The 26,669-nt window shown below is 35.3% G+C and overlaps 1 protein-coding gene across 2 annotated transcripts in view; it reads right to left on the reverse strand.

Annotated features, from left to right (window-relative positions):
• Window positions 1-26,669, reverse strand: part of LOC150104237 (uncharacterized) — a 358,570-nt gene that overhangs the window by 270,202 nt on the left and 61,699 nt on the right. For both annotated transcript variants that reach the window (XM_090396863.1, XM_090396862.1), the window contains one exon: window positions 15,991-16,091. In XM_090396863.1, coding sequence (XP_090252989.1) covers window positions 15,991-16,091 — 101 coding nt within the window. The remainder of the gene's footprint in view (window positions 1-15,990; window positions 16,092-26,669) is intronic.

Genomic DNA, 26,669 nt, shown 5'->3' on the forward strand with positions numbered 1-26,669 from the left:
AAATAACATGCAAGAAAACAGCAAAGATTATCAGTGTAAACTTAAGCTCAAAGTTCGGGGCAAGCAGATAGTTGCCTCAAGCAGTCTTGTACTCGCGGGACGTGAAAAGAAATGGCAGGAAGAATCAGACGTTGTGAGGTCAGACACATGTGACGGAGAATTCTGTGTGCCAGGTGAACGACCTAAGTTACGGTGATGACTAACAGGGAGGAGTTATAAAAGGGTTGGAAAGCCCCCCCCTCTCTCTCTCTCTCTCTCTCTCTCGTCTTTTCTTCGTTTCACCTCATGGTCGACCGGAACTCTGGATGCGAGGTCCATCGCTGGCTGGATGATTGCGGGAGCAACTCCATTCCTATGCGCTCAGACAATGTTTCTGCGTGAAATCTAGTCATGAACTCCCGAAAATCAGCAGCAGGCCATGCCACTTGGAATTTGGAAGAAAATACGCATCCGGAATGCTGTAACCAAGGAGGTCAAGGTAAGGATCATGTAAGCATATCAATAATTGGAGAGCCTAGGCCGTGGAACAAATCGAGGGCGTCAAGGAAGGTGATTAGTGCATCAAGAGTGAGGAACTATCGTGTGTGGATAGGTCTTAATGTTATGTAAGACTTTAATAGCGAAGGGCTCAGAGATAGTCATTAGAAAAGACTGTAGAAAAAGGATTTCTTGTATAGAAGATCATGAGTGTATAGGCCTTTAACGAGTCTAAAAATATTGTATATGTTTAAGAATGTTAAGTAGATTTAACCTAAAGAATGAATGTTGATAGGGATTGTTAGATCTAAGATTATAGTGTGAGACTTATATTGTATGAGTTATTTAAGGTTGATTGGATTTTGATGGGCTTATCTGTGGAAGGTATTAGTGTTAACTGATTTGATCTAATCTTTAGTTAGCTTTGAATGGAAGCTTTTCTTTGTATTATTAGCTGTATGTACTTTATGTTTAATAAACCTTGCTATTCTTTAACCAAGATTGTCTGTGAATGGAATTCGATGCACTGCTTGTAAAACTGCTATGAATCTGGGTGGGAAAATTATAGAATATTGATTTAGGGTCACGATTACAAATCGAGCGTCATCTCAGGACATCTTTTTTGCCAACTTCTTGATTAACATTTTATTTAATCTAAGGGTTCTAAGTGGTACAGCATAAAAAAATAAATTTCTTGGGACTTAAAGAGAAGTTGGTTACGAAGGCTCTGCCACATTGGTTTTGACTTGACCCTGGAGCTATCTCTTTGTGATCCAGAGGTACCACGTGACACACATAGGAAAGGCTTTAACGTAACACTGAGAAATATTAAATTGAAGAATACAACGTACCATCTCAGAAATCTGGCATTATTAAATCACTAGTTTCCAGAGCACACAAATTCTGCTCCTCTGAAGAATCTTTAAACCAGGAATTAGAAGTAATCAAAAATACAGCTATCCTAAATGGATATAATCCGAAAACAACTCAAAAAATCATCAGTTACTTCTCTCCACATCAAACCAGACAGGAAGAAGTCCAAAGGATTCCCATACCTTACATCAAAGGCATCTCCGAACGTCTTTCTAAAATTATGAAGAAATACAATTTCGCCACTTCTTACAAACCTATCAACCAAATTTACAACTTGTTACCTTCTCCTAAGGACAAACTCTCACCTTTGATGTTGCCTGGCGTTTATGAAATTCCATGCTCATGCAAATTGTCTTACTTTGGACAGACAGGTAGGTCTGTTCAGAAACGCATCTCGGAACATCAAGCATTCGTCTTTTTAAACCACAGAAATCTGGCCTCTCTCAACACGGAATTGAAAATCCAAACCATAGGATCCATTGGGAAAAGTCTAAACTTTTACACAGATCTTTATATAAATGAATGTTTATACAAAGAAAGTTCTGAAGCCCACTACACAGACCAAACTTAAACCGCAACGACGTTCTTACTATTCCTAAAGTATGGGAAATTGTCAAACAAAATTGGGTTAAATAATTAATTTTTTTTTTTAACACGTTACGCACGTTTAATGAGATTCTATTGTAATCATGCACCCTAACTGTATGTTATTCCTATTATTGTTTTAAACTACTGTACTGATGATTTCCTAAGATACTTAGGATGAAATATTTACAATTAAATAATTTTCAGTGTGGTTAATACGTGTGTTTCTTTTAATTTGATCTCTTGTGTATTCCTCCTTACTTACAAATTTAATTAAAACTGAAAACATAATATTTTATTTATCATTATTTTGTATTATTTTAAATTCGCTTTAAGTGTATTGCTATTGCTTATTTATTTTTCGTTAAAATTGTCAAATCAGTAATTTTCTTATAAGTCCGGGTAAATGAATTAATTTGAATCAGTGGAAATCAAACAGCAAGCTGAGTGAATATGATTATAAGCAAAGTATAAAAATTCGATTGTAGCTTAAATATTAAATATTCCAAAGCACATTACATCGATTTTTTACTTAGGTTAAGTCCCATGTGAATATTGTAAAAAAATAAACTTTGTTTGTCTCGTTATAGTTTGTATTAGATGTTTTTGTAAATAACTCTTTTGAAGCTAACTGCACATACTGCTTTAATAAGAATATGTTAGTGTTAAAAACAAAGGCAATGTTTTTGTCGCCGAAGCTGTACATGGCGGCATTAGAAAGATTGTTATTGAAACTTGTATGTATGAGAAAGGCTTGCAGGCTCTAAGTGTAAACATCTCCGAAGTCAGTCAGAAAGAGTTCAAACAACTTTCCGATGGCCAGCAACTTACAATCAAAAGAAAGCGGAGGAGAACAAAAGGTGTGCCGAATTTGAAACTTAAGATGAAAGACTCATACCGATTCTTTGGGGGTTACCAAACTTCATGCGAGGTCTCAGAGGAGGCCTAATAAAAAGGGACTGAAGCAAGCAGAAGGGGGTCCCGATTCCAGAATTGCTGTCAGAAAGAAGGCCGCCCGGTCCAGAGTCACCGTCAGAGAGACTGCCCGGATCCACAAGGTTTCAAATTGCCGAAAGGAAGAGTTCCAATTGCCACAGAAAAGTTTCCAGGCCAGGTTAATGTCAGACATTCACCAGCGTGTTGCGTTTTCATTACAATTTGATGAATAAAACAACTTCAATGATATTGCTCAGTTAATGGTATTTATTCACATGGTATTTCAAGATTATTCAAGTAAAGAAGAACTTTTGAAAATTATACCATTATTGGGAAGGACTAGGGGGAGAAGACATTTTTTCGGCATATAATGAATTTGTGAAACAACACAAACTTCCGCTTTTTAAACTTGTGTCTATTACTACTGATGGTGCTCCTGCAACGATAGGTAATAAATCAGGCTTCATTTCATTATGTAAAAATGATGACAAATATCCAGATTTTTTAACGTACCACTGTATTATTCACCAACAAGTACTGTGTAGTAAAAGATTAAACACAAAAGATGTTTTGGATATTACATATAAAATTGTAAATTCTGTTCAAGGAAAAGCCCTGCAACGACGGTTATTTAAATTACAGGCAGATAATGATAGGGAACTTCTGTTGTACAATAATGTTCGCTGGCTCAGCAGAAGTCAATTTTTAGAAAGATTTCTTGTATTAATTAACAATATAAAATTTTTTCTTGATGAAAAAGAAGATATTTATCCACAATTGAGTGATAAAAGATGGTTGTTACACTTATCGTTTTTAGTAGATTTCTGTACGAAATTAAGCAATTTAAATTTAGTTACAAGGTAGAGATAAAAATTTAATTGACATGTTAAGTTGAATAAAAACTTTCCAACAATACTTACTTTTATTAAAGAAAAGTATAAATGATAGCGAATTTAGACATCTCCCATATTTGTTAAAATTTTTTGAACAAAATCAAGAAATGCTTCGCTATGATTTAAATGAATTTATTCGTGAAATAGAATTAGTTGAGGAAAAAATAAATTCAAGATTTAAAGATTTTAATAAAACTGAAATGACTATCTTTTATCAAATATCCATTTCAAGAAAACTTGAACATCACAGAAATTTCAAATAAAATTAGTGGGCTGTCTGATATAAACCAAGCTGAAGTAGAACTTGAAATAATAAACATTCAGAATAGTAAAAAAAAAAAAAAAAAATCAGCTAACGCCTTTTATTCTCTTATAGGGAGTAGGCAAGGCCTTTATACCCTATCTAGCTTTTGGAGACTGAGTGGGCAGTTCAATCTCCACCGGTAGCCAATCAGAGATAGCTGGCCCATGTCTATCACTAATTATAGCAGCCACCGAGAAGTGGCTGACAAACAAGTGTTGCCATTACTTGGTACCTAACCCTAACAAGATTTGACTATCTTTTATCAAATATCCATTTCAAGAAAACTTGAACATCACAGAAATTTCAAATAAAATTAGTGGGCTGTCTGATATAAACCAAGCTGAAGTAGAACTTGAAATAATAAACATTCAGAATAGTAAAAAAAAAAAAAAAAAAAAAAATCAGCTAACGCCTTTTATTCTCTTATAGGGAGTAGGCAAGGCCTTTATACCCTATCTAGCTTTTGGAGACTGAGTGGGCAGTTCAATCTCCACCGGTAGCCAATCAGAGATAGCTGGCCCATGTCTATCACTAATTATAGCAGCCACCGAGAAGTGGCTGACAAACAAGTGCTGCCATTACTTGGTACCAAACCCTAACAAGATATGTTACTGTCTGAAATAACGTGTGTACTACGGTCGATTTTCTTGAGTTTACGGGATGAAAAACCCGAGTTTCCGGGAGGAAATATCCGCTTGCCCGTGCCAGAGATCGACTAACTCGGTAATCGGTCAAAGAAAGGCTTAGAAAAATTTCCTCCAGTCGGCGACTAGACTTGAACTTACATCTGACTTAAAGCGACCAAGCGCAGAGGACGCAAGCACCACTTCCACTGAGCTAAACAGGCCTATTCAGAATAGTTTACTTTTAAAATCAATAAACAATCGAGTCATTTGGAAGTATGCACATACAAAATTCCCAATATTAACTGATATTGCGCGAAAAATTCTGTCGTGTTTTGGATCGACATACTTGTCAGAATCCACTTTTTCAAATCTGAACGTCATAAAAAATCAATTAAGAAACCAATTTACAAATGATCATTTGGATGATTGTCTGTGATTGGCCACTTCTTCATATTAACTTGACTATGAAAATTTTGCGAGGTCCAAACAATGCCAAATTTCAGATTAACTTTTTTTTTTTTTTTTAAATCAACCAGTATTTCCTGTAACTTGTGAGTTTGTAATCAATCTGTTGTTTTTTCTAACTTTGGTTTTCCAAAATAGAGAAATAAATATTTTATTCCAATATATATATATATATATATTTTTTTTTTTTGTATTAAAATAATTAAAAGTAATAAATAAATTTTTAAATACATGAATAAAGTTTTTAGTTGTGCATTTTTTTTAGTTGTTTATTTGTGCGTAATCAGATATCAGGTTGGGGGAACAGGAAAGAGAGTAGATCGCCGAATAACTTTTTATTATAGAAAAGTAGCTCGCGTAGTAAAAAAGGTTGAACACCACTGATCTATGTACACAGGGTAGGATTTTCTTTATAAAGAGAGGCGAGAGATAAATAGTGCCACCTGTTGTCATAGATTAGAATTACTTCGCATTTCACAAACAGCAGTGAGCATAACTCAGAGTATTTTCATGCAAACTAACATTTGGGAGGGATAAACAGTTTATGAAGGAATTAACTTATTAAGTTAATTACATAAGACTGTGTCCTTGGTGAATTACATAGGATACTATGAAAACAGCAGGAATTCAATCGAACTGAAAACAGAAAAAAGCAAAAGGTGTGAAGCCAAAAAGAACATTGTAAGAATAATAGAGATGACGAGTGTCAGCAAATTATTATTTATGGTGATTCTATGATGAAGTTCTTAATGAAAACACTACAAAATCTTGTTTCCCCAGTGCAAAAATTAATAGAATGCTGTCAGAATGCAGAAAGAGAATGAAAGAATTCATTGTTTTTGCTGAAACCAATGACCTAAGAGATGAGAAATATTGTATGAGGAAGGATGCTAAACAGCTGTTGGAAGAAGTGAAAAAGAAGAGCAATAAGAAGAAGTATGCGAGTCTGCTACCACCCTATGATAGGGACAAACTGAGAAGGAGTAATGATAACTTATGAATCAATACACAGGTTGTGTAGAAAGAATGATGTACAGTTTATGGACCCATGAGCTGAGTTTGATGGACAGAAAGATTTGTACAATGCTGATGGACTGAACTTGAATGGATTCAGAGTTAGGTGTCTGGAGAGAGCTTTATTCACTGTGAGTGTAGAAGCGCAAAGTCAGGAAAACTAAAGCAATTAGGGATGATGCAGACAAGTGTGTGGGTACTGATTCACAAATGAGCATGTATGAATGAACAAAAAATCTGGATTCTAGTCTCTCATGCAACAATATTGAATTTGATAATCAATTCAAAATGTAAATGTGGTTGGAGCCCAAGGAGATGCTACAGTTTCTATATACTAATGCTAGAAGCATTAGGAATAAGAGGGAAAAGTTTTTGTCATTTTCAGTGAAATTAAAATAGAGAAGACAGGGTTGGGATACTGCTGATGATAGCAGATGAATTGCAACCAACAAGATTAGGAGTCAGTTATGCAGATGACAATTCTCTTGAGTCAATCTGGTGTGAGATGAAGGTCAACAGGACAAAATATAAAATTGGTACTATAGGCTAGGAGGTGCAAGGGATGATGTGGAAGATATGCATCAGCAAATTAATACAATGAGTGCAAGTTAATTACTATGGGGGAAAGAATGGAGGAAAGATCACATGTCAGGAAGGAAATGGAATTTATAGGCTGTGATGGAGAGACTCGGATATGAGAGTGCTGGATCTTGTTATAGGGTCAGAAGACCTGTCCACAACTAAGGTGACTACATTGCCTACAATTGGGAAAAGTGATCACGTGGTCTTGATTTGAAGGTAGCAAAACACGTGGAAATTTTAGCTAAGAAGAGGTATATGTGGAATTACAAAGTAGGTGATTATGATACACTTAGGAGACATCGTGAAACAGTACCATGATATAAAGATCTGCAGGAAAAGGATGTTAAACAATGCATGGGGAGAGTCAAAGGATATCTGGAAGAAGCAATATCACACTGTATAACCAAGGTTAGGAGGGTAAATTGGGTGGGAGTTAGATGTATGAGTAGTATCATTAAGCATGAGCAGAAAAAAAAGAAAATGTTGTGGAGGGTATTATAAGAGAAAGGTGATCAGCATGGTAAGGAAAGCAAAATCAGATCAATAATCAAATTGATGAAGCCAGGGATCTGGGGGGGGGGGGGGTATTAATAGATAGAGAGTTGAACTTTAGAGGGAAATTGCTAAAGTAGGCAGAGTAGCTCAACAGGATTACTTTTTTTTATTGAAGAACACACTAAAAAAGCAGAGATAATGGAGTTATCATTTCTCTTTATAAAGCCTTGATACAACCACATCTGGATTACTGTAATCAGGTCTGATCATCTGGGTTTCTTGAGAATGAGGAAGTGATGGAGAGGAACCAGAGGCAAATGATGAAGATCGTGAGTGGTCTGTGGAATGCTCCCAATGAGGATAGAGTGAGGATTTGTGGATTGCAAAAGTTGGTTAATAGGCAAAAAAGGAGGATATGATAGAAGCATTTAAGTTACTTAAAGGTTTGGTTTGATTTATTTAGATTTACAGCTGAAGCAACTCAGGCTATATGGCCAGTGCATTATGTATGTTAATTGAGTGTGTTCTAATGGTCAGTTTGCCTGTTCAGAGGAACGAAAAACTCAAGTTTATGAGAGAAAAACCCTCTACCTTCGTATAAACTTGGCTAACTCACCTTCAGTTGAAAAGCCCCGAAAAATGTTCTTCACGTCCTAGACAGGATTCGAACCCAGGTCTTTCCAACCATTGGGAATTGTCAAAACCGACTGAGTTGTAGAGGCTCTGTTAGTTAAAGAATTTTATAGAAATACACCCCTTGAGGGTACATGGCAAGAATTTGATGATGATAGAAATCATGCAAGGGAAATGTTTCAACACTTGGCTAGAGGGAGCAGAAATAGTCAACTCCAGAAGTTGGGTAAGAGAGTGTGGTTAGTAAGGGATTGAGGACTAGATTTTTTACTTGGAAAGTGGTGAATGAATGGAATGGGTTGCCTGACTCAGTTGTAAGTACTCTGTCTGTTTATGGTTTCAAGAAGAGATGCAACAGATACTGTTTTGGTAGTTAGGGTCTCCCACAATGAGTCGTAGGACTCCGTGGTGTTCATGCAGTAATAATAAATGATGATAATACTGTCTCCTAGTTGAAAATAAAACTTTTTTTATTACAATAATAAAAAAAGAGCCTAAGTCTTCATTTTGGCGATGGTAAAATAGATTAAAATAAGGGATATTAACGATCCATCTTTATTTTATAGCCAAAGAAATAATGGAAACTGGAAAGTTGCATAAAAATTGGTCAGAGAGCTTATGAGAATATAATTCTCCTCATCGGAGTTACCTTAACTTGCACTACTTATAGAGAGAGAGATACAGGTTTTTTAATCCCAGAAAGTAGGTTTTTAGATTCTGCATACAGGTGGATTGGTCAGTAGAACAAATTAATCCAAACACTCACATTTTAAAGAAAAATTTTAATTTTGCAAGAAAATAAATACAAAAATGAAACTCTAACTTTACCTAATAATTTAAATGTGCTCCTCTATTCCTAATAAGTTCATTAATTCACTTAAGCACTCTACCAATGTAGAACATATTTTTCTTACTTCTGCATCTTGAAACCATACTTTTATAATTGATTGTATTAAGTTATCCTTTGTATCACAATTTAATTTTCCAAGTCTCTTTTTCACTATGGTCCACAAATTTTCTATTATGCATTAAAGGGATATCATATAAAATAAACAGGATAATATACAAATACAACCTTAAGGCCACCTTTAAACCCCCTGAAAAATTAAAGAACTTATTCAACTCTTCCAAGGATTCCGTTCCTCCCCTGATCTCTGTGTGTGTGTGTGTGTGTGTGTGTGTGCGCGCGCACATGCACCATATTCTATGTACCTGTAACTCGCATTATATAGGTGAAACTGGATGTGCAACTCCGACCTAGAAAAATGAACACAAAAGACATGTTACATTTGAACTACAATATATTAAATATATAAAAAATATAAAATAATACTGAACTATTAGGGAATAAAATAAGGGAATAAAACTGAATTACAGAGAAATTTCTCTACTAAGTGTTCCAGGTAAGATTTATGCAAGTACCTGAAAAGGGGTTGAGAAAGATTGTGGAAGACAAACTTGGAGAAGAACAAGCTGGGTTCAGGCCAAATAGAGGTTGTCAAGATCAGATTTTCACTTTAAGACAAACAGTTGAGAAATTGTGGGAATGCGACAAGGATCTGTAAAATTTTGTAGACCTGGAAATGGCATACGACAAGGGTGCCCAGGAAAGAGCTTTTCAAAACACTACAATTATATGGGATGAATGGAATATTACACAGAGCAATACATACTCTATATTTAAATTGCCAGTCAGCAATTAGAACTGAAGGAAATACAGGAAGATGGTTTAATGTAAAATCAGGAGCAAGACAAGGATGCACATTATGAAAGAAAGGGACATGAAGCCTGATATTAGAATTGGATATGTCAAACTTAGCTCTTTGCTTTATGCAGATGATGTTGTATTCTTAAACACATCAAGTGCAAATCTCCAGGATTCACTAACTAAATTGAATAACAGTTGTAAGAAAGTTGGCATGAAAATCAGCAATAAAAACACCAAAACTATGAAATTAGGCAGGAGCATATAAAAATATGCCAGAAAACTTCAGCTGCATTCTGAATGTGGATCCTATAGAACAAGTAAAATATTTACCTTTACCTAATAATTTTTTGTGAAGATGGCAGGTTAAATCTGAAAATAGACAACAGAATAAGCAAAGCTGGTATGGTGGGTAGCTAGCTGAATAAACTTATATGGAATAAGAAAGAAATTAGCCAAAACACCAAACTAGCAGTAGACAAGACAGTATTTAAACCAATTTTAACTTTTGGATCTGAGAGCTGGGTTAGAAATAAAGCACTTGATCAAAGATTAGAGACCACAGATATAAGGGTTCTGAAAAAAATTAGGGGAGTAAACAGATGGCATCAATGGCAGAATTATATTAAAAATGAAGATATTAGAAAGGAACTTGAGATTATTAGCATTCAAGAATGTGTCAGTGGAGCTAATGTAAGGTGGTATGGCCACTTCAATAGAATGAGTGAAGAAAGGTTAGCTAATCAGGTGTTTGATGCCAAGATAGCAGGAAAGAGATCCAGAGGAAGACCAAGGTCTAGATGGATTGATTCAATCACAAGTGCCTTAGGAACACAAAATGTTAGATAAGACAATGTTGGAGTACTCACAAGTAAGAGATTGATTTGGAGGAAAATTGTTTATAGGAGAATAATAATAATGTAAGTTTAATCAATGGAATGCATTGCCTGACTCAGTTGTGAGTACTTTGTCTGTAAATGAATTCAAGAAGAAGTATGATAGATATTGTTTTGATAGTTTGGGTCTCCCGCAATGAATCTATGACTCCATGGAGATACCCGTAATAATAATAATAATAATAATGTAGTGCTGTCATTGTAACCTGAACACCCCTTGAGGGTACATATTAGAAAATTGATGATGATAATGCATTATTTGGTCTACTTTTATAAATGAAGCAGAAACATGGACAATAAACAAGGAAGACAATAGAAGAATTAATGTTTTTGAGATGTGGGCATACAAAAGAGCATTTGAAGACCTTGTGGATTCAGAAGAAAAACAAAGAAGTTTTAGGGATGGTAGGTACTAAATTAGAATAATAAAGAACACAGAAAAAAGAAAAACATCATAGATGGGTCATAGTGCGAGGTATGAAAATCTAGGACTGGCATAGCATGAATTATGTAGAGAGCAATCCAAGAGAGAGAAATAAATGGTAAATCATGATAGCCAACCTCCTGGATGGAGATGACACTTGACAGGACATCAGTCTTTATATATACAAGTAGCCTAGTTGTGTATATACTTCATGTGCAAACTTAGTTTGCTTATACTTGGATAGAGGATTAAACAAGAATAGAATTTCTTAGCAAGTATATTTTAATTTCTAACCAAGTAGAAAAACTTTCTACAACTATCTCTGATCCAGAGTATTTTAGTAATAAGGTATTATTACTAAATTTTAGTAATAAGTATATTTTCATATACTTTTAATACCTGTGTATGGAGAAATATATCACTTCTGAATTAATTCAACCTTGGTATCAACACTAATGGTCTGTTCCCTCTAGATTAGCTAGATTAGTAAGCAAAAAACTACAAAATGCAATCTCAGAACTAGAACAACGTTTCAAAAAATGATGAAATGATGCGAACGTACACAAGGGCTCTGCATTACAGCCCTATTCATAAGAAGATGAGTGTCCCTGGAGGGTAAAGTGATCATGTTTGGTACCACCATTCCATGGCAACTAGTAGCCAGATAACTTAGGGGCAACTAGGTAAAGGGCTTTGCTTCACGACTTGTCAGCAGTCAAGTCTACTGAAAAGCAAATAGGGCAGTTATACCTGTTACTCAACTGTCATAGCTGGCTAAGCACAGAACTTAAACTACTCTTATATAAGATGCAGGTGAGCCATAAATCCTGATTTATGGCTCACCTGCATGGAGTCACATAGTGTATTCAAATATTAACAAATTACAGACAATCCAAAACAAATGCTTATGAATAGCCTTCAATGTACCATGGTTCATAAGAAATGTATAGCTTCATTTAAAAGCCAGTATCCTTGAAATCAAAAGTTTCCTATACAAAAGGGCTGCAAAATTCTTTACAAATGCAACCACCATGCTAATTCATTAATCTGCCAACTACAGTGAGCATGACCCTGCAAAACACAATCCTAAAATCATACTGAACAATTAAGATTTTTTTTAAACTCCCTTCAGAAGCCCAAAATGTGAGAGCCAAAGGCTTAATAATATCCCAAGACCATTATGACTTACCACCAAACAGGACACTACAACAAATAAATATCTCAGGACAAGCATCTAAAAAAAATCTTGTTAGTAGTCAATAGCCCACAACATGCAAGCAAAGTGCTCAATAATCTTTCTTAATCCAGTAATTTCCTTGCAAATCCAACAAAGGGAAAGGACCATGGGTCTAATCAATCCATTGTGCAAGAAGCATTAACAGTTAACCTTAGTATTCTCTTCTGGGTCTGGTTCCCACTGATGAGACTTCAATAAATGTCAAAATTTGTCTGGGTAGTGACCTTTCTCATAATTCACAGCAATATATACTTCTGAAAGGATTTGTGCTTTGCATTATGGGATAATAAGGCAAATGATGTTAAGTCATCAACCTCTATATCCAATTAGCCTAGTCATGAAGATTTCACATGCAAACTTTGTTACTTACACTTGGATAAAGGATTAAACAAGCATATAATTTCTTGGCGAGATAATTTAAATTGTGGTGATGGTGAGTACCGCTAATAATAACAGATGAAATAAATCCAATTAAAACAAAGATTAGGAGTGATAGTGTGAATATTACCAGCTTATGGGTTTCAGACTGTTTGGTGTGAAATAGAGGCTTATGGAACAAAACACATAATTGAATGCTACTATAGATCAGGATGATCTGAAGAGGACTGAACTACATAGTAGATTAGCCTTATGGATACAAGAAGGGCTATTGTTATGGACTATTTCAATTATGAGGATACAGATTAGAGAATGATATAGCATGCAACAGAAGAGAAGAAAATTTATAATTACTGAGGGACAACTTCCTTAAGAAATACATGGAACTTGCAGTGCAAGAAGCTCTGATCTGTAAAAGAATCTAAGAATCTGTTTCCAAATCAGATAACTATTATGCTTTCGATTAGTGAAAGTGACTATGCAATTTTAACTTGGGTGGTAGCAAATCATATGGAAGTTTGTTTAAGGTAATTATAATAAACTGAGACAGCAGCTCAAAACTATGCCTTGATATAAAAGTTCTGAAAAAAAAATTAAAAAGTAACAATTTTCTCATTAGTAAGCCAGATAAAGACAAAGCCATTGTGATATATGATATGACAAGAAAAACATTATCTTCTCTTCTGATGCTACACTAAGCTAGTTCAATAAACTTAAAAAGATGTCTGACACCATCTCTTGTTGGGATGATGACTTAAAAAAAAAGTTAAAGCTTTTTCATAGAGATCCCCCCCCCCTTTTCAGGTTATATCATCTACCCAAGATCCATAAAGCCAGCCATTTCTTTAAGAGCTGAGGTTGACTGCAGATTTCCAACTTATGTTGCACATTTTAAGTCTGTTACTCATATTGAGAATGTTATAAATTATGAGAAAAGCTGGTACATTGGTTGTAGAATCCGTTATTTCCTTATTCTTTGTGTCGGTTAGTATGTCAATGGTTTCTGGGCATAGGTTAAGCTTGTAATGGTCCCAATAATTTGAACTCATGCAGAGAGAGAGGGGGGGGGAGGAATTAACACAAGAGCTTTCCAGCTACCAAGTAGCCATACATGGATGCCAACAATGAATGCATCTGGAAGTGAAATGCCAGGGCTACTCTACATAACATACTATTACCACAATAAATCTTGGATTCTGTCACTAGATCATAGGAAGAAAGGCTTATTATGACAAAAATAAGCCTTTCTTCCATAACAATAAGCCTTTGTCTGACCCTTGCAGACAAATCCACTGGCCAACTGATTATGGCCAAGCCATCCAGGACATCATACCTTGCTAAAGATACTGAGTGTCTGTTTGGCAAACGTGGAGGCGGGACAATAGTTCCTAGTGAGAGTATAGAAAATCGAAAAGTAAAAAAGCTTAGAAGGTGTAGTATAGAGGAGAAGATGAATGAAAAAGGGCAACATAATCACTGAGAAGTCCTACATGGAGAAGGAGTTGTAAGATAATTTTTTATCCCATACATGAAAGATAGAAGAACCTATAGCACAGTAATGCTGTGTATGTGGGGTGAAGGTGAGAGTTGAGAAATAAGAAATCCATTTTGACATTTTTTTTGAAGAGTTGGATGTATTTTGTGTCTGAATTAAAAATTGAAATAACCAAAGTGAAAAGCCCAAGACAATATTTGCTAGCAGCTGAGAGTACTGGGTTTAATTCAGGTAACTCCAATTTATGCGAATTTACTTTTACAGTTTTTTCTACTGCTGTATGCGTATGTTATACCACTGTCTAAATGTACTTGTGCTTATGTGCCATGTGCAGCACATCACAATAAGCTCAAAATTCATTGCTGATTTGTTGAAGATGAACTTTAAAAACAGAGGTAGGTAAACATTGGTTCAATACACTTCTGCTGCTATTGTTTCCAATGTACACAATTTATTACAAGTTTAATTTTGATCCTTATTAAACATGTCAAGAAGATCGAGCAAGGAAAGTCACAACAATGAGGATATAATGGCAATAAAAAGAGACATGCTGTTATCAATTTGAATACAAAATTAAGAATCATACACAAACTCAAGTCTGTTTTTAAGATTGCTGATGTCACACATGAATTTCATCATCATGAGTATCAAGGATTTAGGCCTAGCATGGCCTGTTCCGGCCTTAGAAGTCATTGTTGAATTATTTAAGAGGACGTCCTGGTTTTCTTTTTCCTAATGGCTTGTACTTTGAGGCTTGTTTTGGAAATCTTTCTGTTTTCATTCTTTGAACATGTTCCATCCATTTATGTTTATATTTTTTAATTTTTTCTATTACTGGTTCTTGGTTTAATTCTTTCATAATTTCTTCATTTCTTTTGTGATCAAATAGGGTATACTTTGCAGTTTTTCTCATAAACTTCATTTCTGCTGTTGTTAATCTTTGTCTTTTTGTTTTATTGTCCAGATTTCGCTTCCATACATTAAGACTAGTAGGGCTAATGTATTGTATACTTTTAGTCTGGTTCGTTTTTGAACTAGGTTTGGTTTAAATATAGAGTTAATTACACCTGTTATTTTTAAATATTTTGCAATTTTTACATTTATATCTTTTTCATTTTCATATGTGATCATACATCCTAGGTAGTTAAATGAATTCACCTGTTCTAAGATCTTGTTATCCATTACTATTTTAGTTCTTGCTGGATCTTGTCCTTTAAAGGCAATAGTTTTTGATTTTTCTGTTGATATTATCATACTATAATCTTTGGATATCTCATGAAGTTAAATTAAGCAATTCAACAATAAACACAATCTTTAAAGATAAGGATCACATTAAAGAAGCTGATGAAAATATTACTCCCTTCTTACCACAGAAATTAAAGTTTGTACTCAAAATAAAAGTTTTGCACTATTTCATTGTATTTTGAATATTTTTTTTTTGTTTCAAGATATTTTGTATGCTGCATTAATATGAGAAAAGAAAAAAATCAATCATTCAATAAAAAGAAGTCAAAAGATGTGAAAAAACAGCATCACCAGCCCCTGATGCAAAATTCACTTTAATGTGTCTCCTGTATAAAACAAGGGTTACCTTTAAGCTATATGAAAAACTTATATAACGTAAGTTCTCAAATTTGCATATGATCAAATGACTCACAAGCATACGCAACAAACATTAAGCAATGTGGTTGGAATTGTTCATGTTATAACTTTTGGTATGAACCACAATAAAAAAACACTAAATAAAAGTTATGTACTTCTATTAATTTCCTACGTTCTATGGTGTACTTCATCAGGAATACATGAAAAATAGTAAAATTAAATGCTTTTTACTTAGTGATTTTCATTATAGTATATATCGGAAGCAATACGATGAAAATTTACAACCACTGAAGTTATCGTGAATCGATAGATTTACTTTATTAGGAATAGAAACATACACTGCTGGTTAAAAATAAAAGTCTATACTTACTACAGTACGAGCAACTGTATCACCTGGAAGAGTAGAAGGGAGTAACTTTTTCAGTTCTTCAAACCGATCCAGTGAGATAGTAATTCCATCCCCCAAGGGTCCTATAACATTTTTTTTTTCTTTTCAATCATTGTCAACATTACTCTTTACATTTATGATATATTACTTTAAGTACAAAAATAGAAAAATTGTAAAAGAATGCAACATTAAATTTCCATTTCATTAGTCAGATGTTATCATAGATAAATATATATTTTTTTTCATTAAATATTTAAAATTCTATATAAAGTGAACCTACTAAATAGGGTTACTCATTAATTCTAAAATTTTGTAAAACTATTATCCTTAACTGTGTAAAATAGTAATATTATATGAAACATATTATATTGTGGCCTAATTGTATGAAATAGCCATGCTGTCATGTGATTCTGTTTTTAATTTTCAAAACTTCCATTTTCAAAATTTATAGTCCATTTTCTTCATTATTTTCCTTTTTACTGGTCTTATCCATTTATCATTGTCAACAAAATTCTCTGGCAGCATGTTCTTGGCACAATCAAGTTTGGCTCCAAATATTTTTCTCATCCTTGCATTCCAAAAAAAAATATACAACCAGAGTTTGAAAGTTTATTTTTCGCTTGGTTAGACTATAATAAATTTAGTTTAATCCTTTATCCAAGTGTGAGCAAAACAAAGTTTGCACCTGAAAGTATCTTCAAAAATTGGGGTAAGGTGGTACACCACCGGGCAACTCATTGCAAAGGTGGAGCAAGTTCACAACACTCCTATCACAGTATCTCCCATAATGCAAAACATATCTCCTTGCGGATATGTATACTGTTATGTATTAAGGGAAGGGCTACTACTCAGACTAGTTTCGACCTTTATTGAGGTCTCTTCAGTGGGAGCCAGGCCTAGATGTGGAGATACCAGGCAGAAGCAATAGCAAGATCATCTCTACCTATAGGAGTTGCCAAAAGGTGTGCCACATTTTTTTATTAAATTACTCTGGATTTAGAGACACACCTTTTGGTATGTCTCTAAAGATGGCACATCTTTTGGCTACTCCTATAGGTAGATATGACCTTGCTATTGCTAAGGCTTTTGACAGGATACCACATGGAATACTATTGTGCAAATTAGAGCAGATGGGGATAGATACTAAACTGGTGATATGGATTAGAGAATGGCTCATGGAGAGATACCATAAAATAGTGTATGGAGGAGCAGAGTCCAGGATGAGGCAGGTGATCAGTGGTGTGCCTCAGGGCTCTGTGCTTGGGCCATTATTGTTCAATTTGTACTTAAATGATATAGAAAATGGCTTGAAGGGAGATATTCAGTTGTTTGCTGATGATGCAAAGTTGGAGAATGAATAAAAAATCAAGCTGATGTTGAGAGTTTGCAGGATGATTTAAATAAGCTGGCAAAATAGGCAAAAGGTAATGGATATCAGTTCAATATGGAAAAGTGTAAAGTTATGCATTTTGTGATTAAAAGATTACCAGCTGTGCACCACATTGATGGAATGGTACTTCAAGAGATTGATGAGACTAGGGACTTAGGGGTGTTGGTGAATAGGGAGACGAAGTTCAGAGGGCACATTGCTAAGGTGTCTAAGATTGCACATAGGATTACTTGGTTATTGAAGAACACATTAACATCCAGAGATAAAGAGGTTATTATTCCCCTTTATAAGGCATTGATACTTCCACATTTGGATTACTGTGCTCAAGTATGGTCACACCTCGATTGCTTGGAGACGAGGAGGTTGTGGAGAGGGTTCAGAGGAGAGTGACTAAGTTGGTGAGTGATGTAAAAAATGCTCCCTACATTGATAGACTGAGAGCTTGTGGATTGCAGAGATTGATTGATAGGTGGAGAAGAGGGGATATGATAGAAACATTTAAATTACTAAAAGGTTTTTATAAGATTGATGCAGGGGAAATATTTCAGCTGTGTGATAGTGATGGAAGAACAAGAGGTCATCCCTAGAAATTAAGGAAAAGTGTGGTTAACAAGGGTGTGAGAACTAGATTTTTTGCTTGGAGGGTGGTGAATGAGTGAAATGCATTGCCTGACTCAGTTGTGAGTTCTTCGTCTGTAAATGAATTCAAGAAGAGGTATGATAGATACTGTTTTGATAGTTTGGGTCTCCCGTGACGAGTCTACTAACTCCATAGAAATACCCGTAATAATAATAATGATTCCTACTAATGGAACGCTCATTATTCACTCATCCAACACATTTCTAATCACAGAATCACCAAACATCATGTCCTTTTTCACACTTTTCTGTTCTTTCATACCTTCTTCCCTCCCGCCCCCAATATGCATCTTCTTTCTTATCTTTTCTGATACTTAGCATAGTAACTAAGCAGTTTCTATTCAATTCCTATTTCATATCATGGAAATACTCATCAAAGCAATGAGATTTTTGTCATCATACTGCACTCTTCTGTTAATTCTACTACTACTTCTATAATATTACCAATTTCACAATTTGCCTCTATCACTGCTATGAACTCTATCACTTCCATTCAAGCTCTTGTTGTATTACTACCTGGCATGTCAACTCATTTGGACTGCCTAGCTTATTTTATTTATTTATTTTGTCTTTTTATTGTTGAATCATCGACACTATATATTATATAGTGTCGATGATTCAACATCAACACTATATTTATACACACACACACATCTGTATATATACAGGGTGTTCGGGATAAATTTGACATATTTATAATTAATTATATTTTTCCGTAAGTTACATGTATTAACACACACTTCATTTAAAAGTTTGGACCCTTCTTCATTCATATACAAGATGTCAGAAAGGATGGATAGCTGGAACCCACCTGAATCATGGAAGAGAATAACTTGTATCATGATGATTCGTGCCCGCCATCAAAATAAGGATATTACGACTGCTGCCCAATGCTCCCTGAATACAGTAAAAACAATCAGGCATGAACTAGAGACTTGCAATGGCGACTACGAGGATGTAGCAAGAAGAAAGATCCCTAGCAGACGATCTGATTGCGTTCGTACAGCAGAATTCCTCGCAAATCTGCAGGAACAGGTGTTGAAGAACCCTGGCATTGGAATTCGGGCTTTGTTCGTGGAGTTGCTAACTGTAGTCAAGCCCTGGATAACAAGGGTAGCCAATGGTAGGCCGTATGTATGGCAGCAGGATTCGGCCTCTTGCCACACCTCTGGGAAAAGTCAAAAATGGTTGTCTGAAAATTTCTACGACTTCACCAGTCCAAATGTTTGGCCTCCAAACTCCCCAGACCTTAACCCCATGGATTATTTTGTATGGGGCGCAGTTGAAAAAGACACCAATCGCACTTCCAGTAATACAAAAGCCCAGTTAATGGATAAAATTAAAACAGTTTTTGCGGCCCTTCCCAGGGAGACTGTAGCATCAGCTTGTTCGAGGTTCTGAAGCAGAATTGAAGCTGTGATCGATGCTAATGGTGGTTATTTTGAGTAAATCTTGTTGATAGTATTGTAATTAACTCTGCCTGTAATGTTTTTTTGTCAATTCATTAAATTTAATAGATACAAAGAAGATTTTCTTTTTCCTTACGAAACTGTCAAATTTATCCCGAACACCCTGTATATGTATTTTTGTCTGATAATTGCATATGCTCTCTCTCTCGCTTTGGCTGATTTCTCGGTTTTTTGAAACATAAAAACCTGAGTTTCCAGGGAAAAAACAAAACAAAACATGATATCTCCACATGAGCCCAGCTAACTTACCTTCAATTGCAAAATGCCCATACACAAATTCTGACACAAACTAAACTCCGGTCTTTTCCAATTAAATGGGCTGATGTCCATCCAACTACACTATAGTGAAAATGGATAAACTCATATTTCAACTCACAGAGGCACTAATATAAGTTTAATATCTCCCATGTAAATATCAGATAATTTTATTTACTTAGCATATGGGTAAAAATACAAGAAATGAATGAACAAAACTATATACAGATGAGAGTCCAAATAATCAGTCAACAGCACTATTTTAGAGTATGTGCAATTCATGAGGCCTCCTGCATGGAGCACTCATCAGTGATATGATGCAGTCTACATCATTCCACATGTGTAAAAAAGGTGACTAGAAATTCCCCACAGATGTACTTATCTAGTCCTAAATATGTTCAGCTAGCTTCAGAGATGTTCTAAGTATTTGAATCATGGAGGTTGGGCAGTTGGATCTGTGATCAGAATACTTGTTTGTAGTTCATTCCAGAGTTTCCCCACCAGTCCTGAGGACTATCAACTGGTATTTCCACAAGTCAGATCTATCTGACTTGTGGAAATACCAGATGATATCAGATGATGTGGAGAACAAATATATGAATTTGTTCTTTGATGATGTTATAAATACAATATATTATTATTACGGGCAACTCCAAAGAGTCGACAGACTCATCGAGGGAGGCCCTAACATCATGTCAAGAACAACTATTCGTCTTTCACAAAGTATCTATCATACCTCGCCTTAAACTCATTCACAGTCATAGCACCCACAACAGACTCTGGCAGCTTATTCCACTCATTTACCACTCTTCAAGTAAAGAACCTAGCTCTAACACCCCTGTTAACCACATCTTTGCCCAGATTCCATGTATGGCCCCTAGTCCTCCCAAGATAGCTTTGATGTAGTTTTATTTTTTCACTAGAGGTCAGGCCAGTAGAATAATGGTTGATCAAATCATTGTCTCTTTGGTTTTCTGTTTGAAATGTAATATAGCTTGTGTGTGTGTGCGCGCGCGCTACAGATCATGACTTTAATATGAAGGTCAAAACATCAGGAAATTAAAGTAATTATTCCTAACATGTTTGTAGTCTCCATAATTTTATTGAAATGAATACAGATTACCATTTAACATAAAAGGAAAGGGTAATTACACTTGAGATCTTTTAATTTTAAAACATCTCATTTGCTGTCAAGTTGTGGCTGTGCAAGAATTTATTAAAGAAGTTTTATTTCTAGAGAGTTGGAAATAAAACTTCTGAATCTGAAATCCTTAATTCAAATACTACATTTTTCCTTTGCTGGTTTTCTCTAAAAGTCATAATGTAAACAAATCTTAACTTTCTTTCACTTTAATATGAAAAACTACAAAAACGAACAGTTATCTCATCTTTCCCCAACAGTTGTTCTGTCATCATTGTCATAAAACAATTAATAACGTTTAAATACTTTCGATCTATATGAAAGACTTCATAAACATCCACTATCAAGTTCCAAAAATCCCCTTTCTCTCACAGCAATATTATAATATTCTTTCCATTCCATGCATGTTCCACTACACATCAACCCCCCCCCCCCCCCGGTTTTATTTTGTCATGAAGTGAGAAAAATGAACCCTTATTACATGTTATAGTTACAGTGTTTTACTTGAAAACAGTAAATATCATGCTTGAAGTGTTTTAGAAAACGGGTCAATTTTTCATATCACGAATACATTTAAATTAAATTGAAGTTATCATTTCAAATAAATAAATTTTTAATCAAATTAATGCATTTGTTCAGTTCAATATTAACCTTACATATATATACAGTATGCATGATGCACATAACAGATAACCTATTATTTAAAAAAAAATTAATTGTATGTTTTTTTACAATTTCATTAGCCGAATACATTCAATAATTATAAGCACAAAAATTAAATCTGGCACAGTCTAACTGAACATCATACATTATACTTTTTATTCTTTCAACACCTTTACTCCTTAATTAGGTGTGCCATTGTAATATAATATTGTCATATATTTATCTTCACAGCTCACAAAATGAATTTAGTGTAATTAAATGATTGAAAGTTGTTTCACTTGGTTATACTATACATTAAAGAAGCCAAGAGGTTAGATTTTTGGTTTTAATCCTTTATCCAAGAGTAAGCAAACACTGTTGGAATGTGAAGTATCTTCTTGACTGGGCTACTTGTATATAGAGGCTAATGACTTCACATCAACTGCCTTAGTATCTGATAATCCAAAGGGTACACACACCCTTTCAGGGATGTATAATTCTATGCATTACAGGAAGGGCTATAACTCAGACTGGTTTTGACCTTTATTGATGTGCTGTTAAGATGTGGAGGTCAAAAACTCTGAGTTATCTACAGTATCTCTAAATCTCACTGAATGATCCAAAAGAATCACTCTCATTGGTGACTCTAATCAATGACAGCAAAAACCTGCCACCAAGCAAAACCACTCTACTCCCCAAAATGAAGCCCAAAGATAAAAATTAAAATGTCATCAGTGAGAACCAGATCCAGAAGAGATACCAAGGATGAAGTAATGCAGAAGTCATATATTTCACATATACAAGTAGTAAAAAGCTGTCACACCTTATTATTAAAATACTCTGAATTACATACAGATATTAAAAGTTTTTTCACTTGGTTATACTATAAATTAAAGATGCCAAGAAATTATATTCTTGTTTTATCCTTTATCTAAGTGTAAGCAAACACTGTTTGCACGTGAAATATCTTCACAACTGGACTACTTGTATACAGAGGTGAAGATATTTCATGTGGAAACAGTGTTTGCCTACACTTGGATAAAGTATTAAACGAAGAATTTCTTGGCATCTTTAATTTATAAATACAGGCAGCTCTCGGTTTACAATGGCTCCATTTATGCTGATTCACAATAACGCCGGATTCTTGAGCATGCTTCCTTACTGTAGTGTGGTCTGACTGACAAATGACACTGGCAGGCACCCTAGTGTTTGAGTGTGTTTACCGAGCTGCTATGATGTATATGTATCAAACCTAGTTTTACGGTTGAATCTACCTAATTGTTCTATTTTTTTTTTTTTTACATACATACGTATTTAACTTGATAAAGTACGTAATTACATACCATGTCTGATAAAAGAAGTACAGAAAAATTAGCAGAACTTCGTGTTAAGGAGGTGTGGAAATCAATCACACTTGAAAAGAAGATGGAGGTGATTCTAAGAATGAAAGATAGGAAGACACGTGCTAATGTCTGTAGAAGTATGAACTTACCTCCATCGACTGCTACAATTATGAAATATGCAGATAGAATAAAACAGTCTGCAAAACAATCTATGGCAGTACTAAATACAAAACATGTAAGTTACAGCAGGGGTAAACTTCATGAAAAAATGGAAAAATTATTATCATCATGGGTGGATGACTTGAATCAGAAAAACATTCCTCTGACGCAGGCTGTTATAACTGAGAAAGCAAAAACAATTTTTGGGGATCTTAAAAAAAAAAAAAAGACAGATGGAGGCGAAGAAACATTTTTAGGAAGCAAAGATTGGTTCATGAGATTTAAGTCTCGAAGTAAGTAGCATAGTTCAAATTATGTGGTGAGGCAGCAAGTGCAGATGTTGCAGCAGCAGCGGCTGCTTTTCCTAAAGAATTTCAAGACTATGTAGAATAAGGAAGTTATCCTCCTGATCTCATTTTTAATGTTGATGAGACTGGGCTCTACTGGAAAAAATTGGCATCATGCACCTTCATTTCCTGTAAAGAACGTTCTGCTCCAGGTTTTAAAGCTGCAAAAGATAGACTTATGCTTTTGTTGGGTGCAAATGTCTCCGGAACTTTGAAGCTTAAACCAATGTTAGTGTACCATTCACAGATACCATGCGCCTTCAAGGGTCTAAAAGTCATGTTGCCAGTCTATTGGAAATGGAACAAGAAAGCTTGGGTTACACAAGACGTTTTTATAGATTGGTATACAAATTATGTTTGTCCTACCGTGCTTCGCTTCTGTAAAGAAAATGATTTGAAAGCCAGGGCATTGCTTCTCTTGGATAATGCCCCTGGACATGCTCAAAACCCTTGCTGAAGTAAGAACACCATTGGATGTCAAGGTTGTTTACATGTCCCCAAACACAACATCACTTTTGCAACTGATAGATCAGGAGATAATATCAATCTTCAAAGCCTATTACCTCTTTATAACATTTATGGAAATGATAAGAGTCTTAGACACTTAAGGAAAAACTATTAAAGACTATTGGTAGTCATTCGAAGTGTCAGCAAAGTGTTTAAAAAGAGCATGGCAAAAACTTCTTCCAGCATTTATGAATGACTTCGAGGAATTGGGAGAATGTTATTGAAGACATCACCAAGCTTGCGCGAGAGGTGGGATTGGACGATATTACAGCTGAAAATGTGACAGAAGTCTTAGAGAGCGATGATAACCGCTTTCTAATGAACACGTGAAAGAATTAGCCGAACAATTAAGTCAACATCCAAAGGAGGAGAAAGAAAACGAAGAAGGTCCTCTGAGAGATATAAAAACGGCTGTTTTACAGGGTATCCTTGCAAGCATAGAGACATCGACTGATGAACTTTACAAAATGGACCACAATTGGGAACGGAGTGTGAACGTAAAAAGGGGTGGAATCGCATCTATTCGACCTTACACTGAACTCCTTAAAGAAAGAAAAAGAAAATCTAGGCAGTTAACCCTGGATACTTTTTTCAAAAAAAAATGCAGGTGATCCGAAACCAGGAATTTCAACATAGAAATATGTACCGTATTTGCCGGCGTATAAGACGCACTTGTTTTCTTTGAAAATAGGTCTGAAAACAGGGTGCGTCTTATACACCGATACTCAGTTTTTTATGATTTTCATTTCTGGAAATTTTCTCTGTTCCGAGTTACACGATTTCTTTATTGCTTCCTTGCAGTGTGTGTGAGAGCATTCCAGTTACGTAGAGCAGTGTTTCTCAAACTTCAGACAGTCGCGTTCATATGATTGGTGCAGTATTAACAAAAGATCGTGCTACTAAATGACAAAGACAAGCCGACAGTTGAGTTGAAATGCCAATTCTCTTCAACCGAATTCCTTATATAATATCTGAAACACATTCACTATATATATCTTCGTTTTAACACGTTCACTCAAACAAAACCATATGTTGCCGATGCAACATATGGTTTTGCTTGTACAGCATTTTCTGTGAGAGGGGGACATGCGATTCATTAGTTAGTGCCGTTTTTATCCCAGTTGTCTCTAATTGCACTGTTTGTTGAGAAACATATTGCACAGCTTGAAGATGTCTATGTACCTTATTCAGTGATACAATAGGAATGTTTTACGATCTCGAACTTCACGGATACATTCAATTTTATTCTGTGCGTTAATGATGCATAGCCGAAAATTGCCACGGACCCCCTGAAGACCTTTCACGTACCCCCGGGGGTACGCGTACCACACTTTGAGAAACATTGACGTAGAGTTCAGTGGCTGCACATGCGCTGTCATCGACGATCACGACTGTGTCCTGTTTGTTTAAACTTTCCAATTGTTGTCACAGTTGTGAACGGTGATAAATTTCTGCCATTAAATTTTCTCTAAATTTCTTGGCAAATTATGGCTGAAAAATATCAGCATTGTTACAATATTACATACAAGCTATGTGTGATTGCATATGCTAACGAACATGGAAACAGGGCTGCAGAGAGGCATTTCGGACCACCCCAACTGAGAAAATGATAAGAACTTGGCGGAATCAGGAAGAGGATTTAAAAAAAGTAACTCACAGTAAATATAACCTACGAAGTGGAACTGCAAAATGGCCAGAATTTGAGGCAGAACTGAATACTTGAATTTTAGACCACAGAAAAGTGGGACTTTCAGTGTTTACAAAAATTATTATTCATCAAGCGAAAGCGATAGCAACTAACAGAGGGATCGCCAACTTTACTGGATCAATTTCTTGGTGTTCATGATTCATGAAGAGAAACCAGCTATGTATGTGAATTAAAACAAAAATATTACAAAAGATGCCAGCTGAATATGAAGAAAAAATGACTGAATTTCATCGATTTGTCATTAACACAAGGAAACAAGAAAATTTTAACTTGCGCAAATAGGAAACATGGACGAGGTTCTGCTGACTTTTGATGCGCCCTCAAACAAAACTGTAGATTCCAAGGGCACTAAAAGTGTTACTATTAAAACTTCGGGGCACAAAAAACTCACTACATGGTTATTTTATCCTACTGTGCTGATGGGACATAATTGCCGCCACTATTGATTTTTAAAAGGAAGACGCTACCCAAAGAAACACTACTTAAAGGAGTGTTTGTACATGTTCACACAAAAGGCTCGATGGATGGAGGAGGAATGAAGTTATGGATAGATAAAATTTGGTCTAGGCGCCCTGGTGGACTGTTGAAGAAGCCTGCTATGTTAGTATGGGATCAGTTTCATTCTCACAGAACAGACGATGCTACAAATAAACACAAGGAATTGAAAACTCAGTTAGCTGTAATTCCAGGAGGTGTAACTAGTCAGCTTCAACCTTTAGATGTCTGTATTAATAAACCATTTAAGGGATTTATGAAGGAGAAGTGGAACAGCTAGATGCAGTCTTCAGATTTTGAGGTTACGCCATCAGGAAGAAGGAAGAGGCCTAGCATTTCGCAAGTTTGTGAGTGGGTCAAAGCTTCATGGGATGCTGTGAAAACTGGGACAGTGGTTAAATCATTTAAGAAGTGTGGAATTAGTAATGCACTGGATGGTACACAGGACAATTTGTTTTATGAGGACTCAGATTCTGATTCAGAAGAGGTTTCAAGTGTCTCTTTATTTAGCTCTGGAGATGAATTTCTGGGTTTTGACGATTAAAAGGTGGGTACTCTTTCCTATT

This window comes from Typopeltis vanoorti, chromosome 8 (genome assembly GCF_054136105.1).
Source record: "Typopeltis vanoorti isolate ZY-2024b chromosome 8, IOZ_Tvanoo_1.0, whole genome shotgun sequence".
Classification (NCBI taxonomy): domain Eukaryota; kingdom Metazoa; phylum Arthropoda; class Arachnida; order Uropygi; family Thelyphonidae; genus Typopeltis; species Typopeltis vanoorti.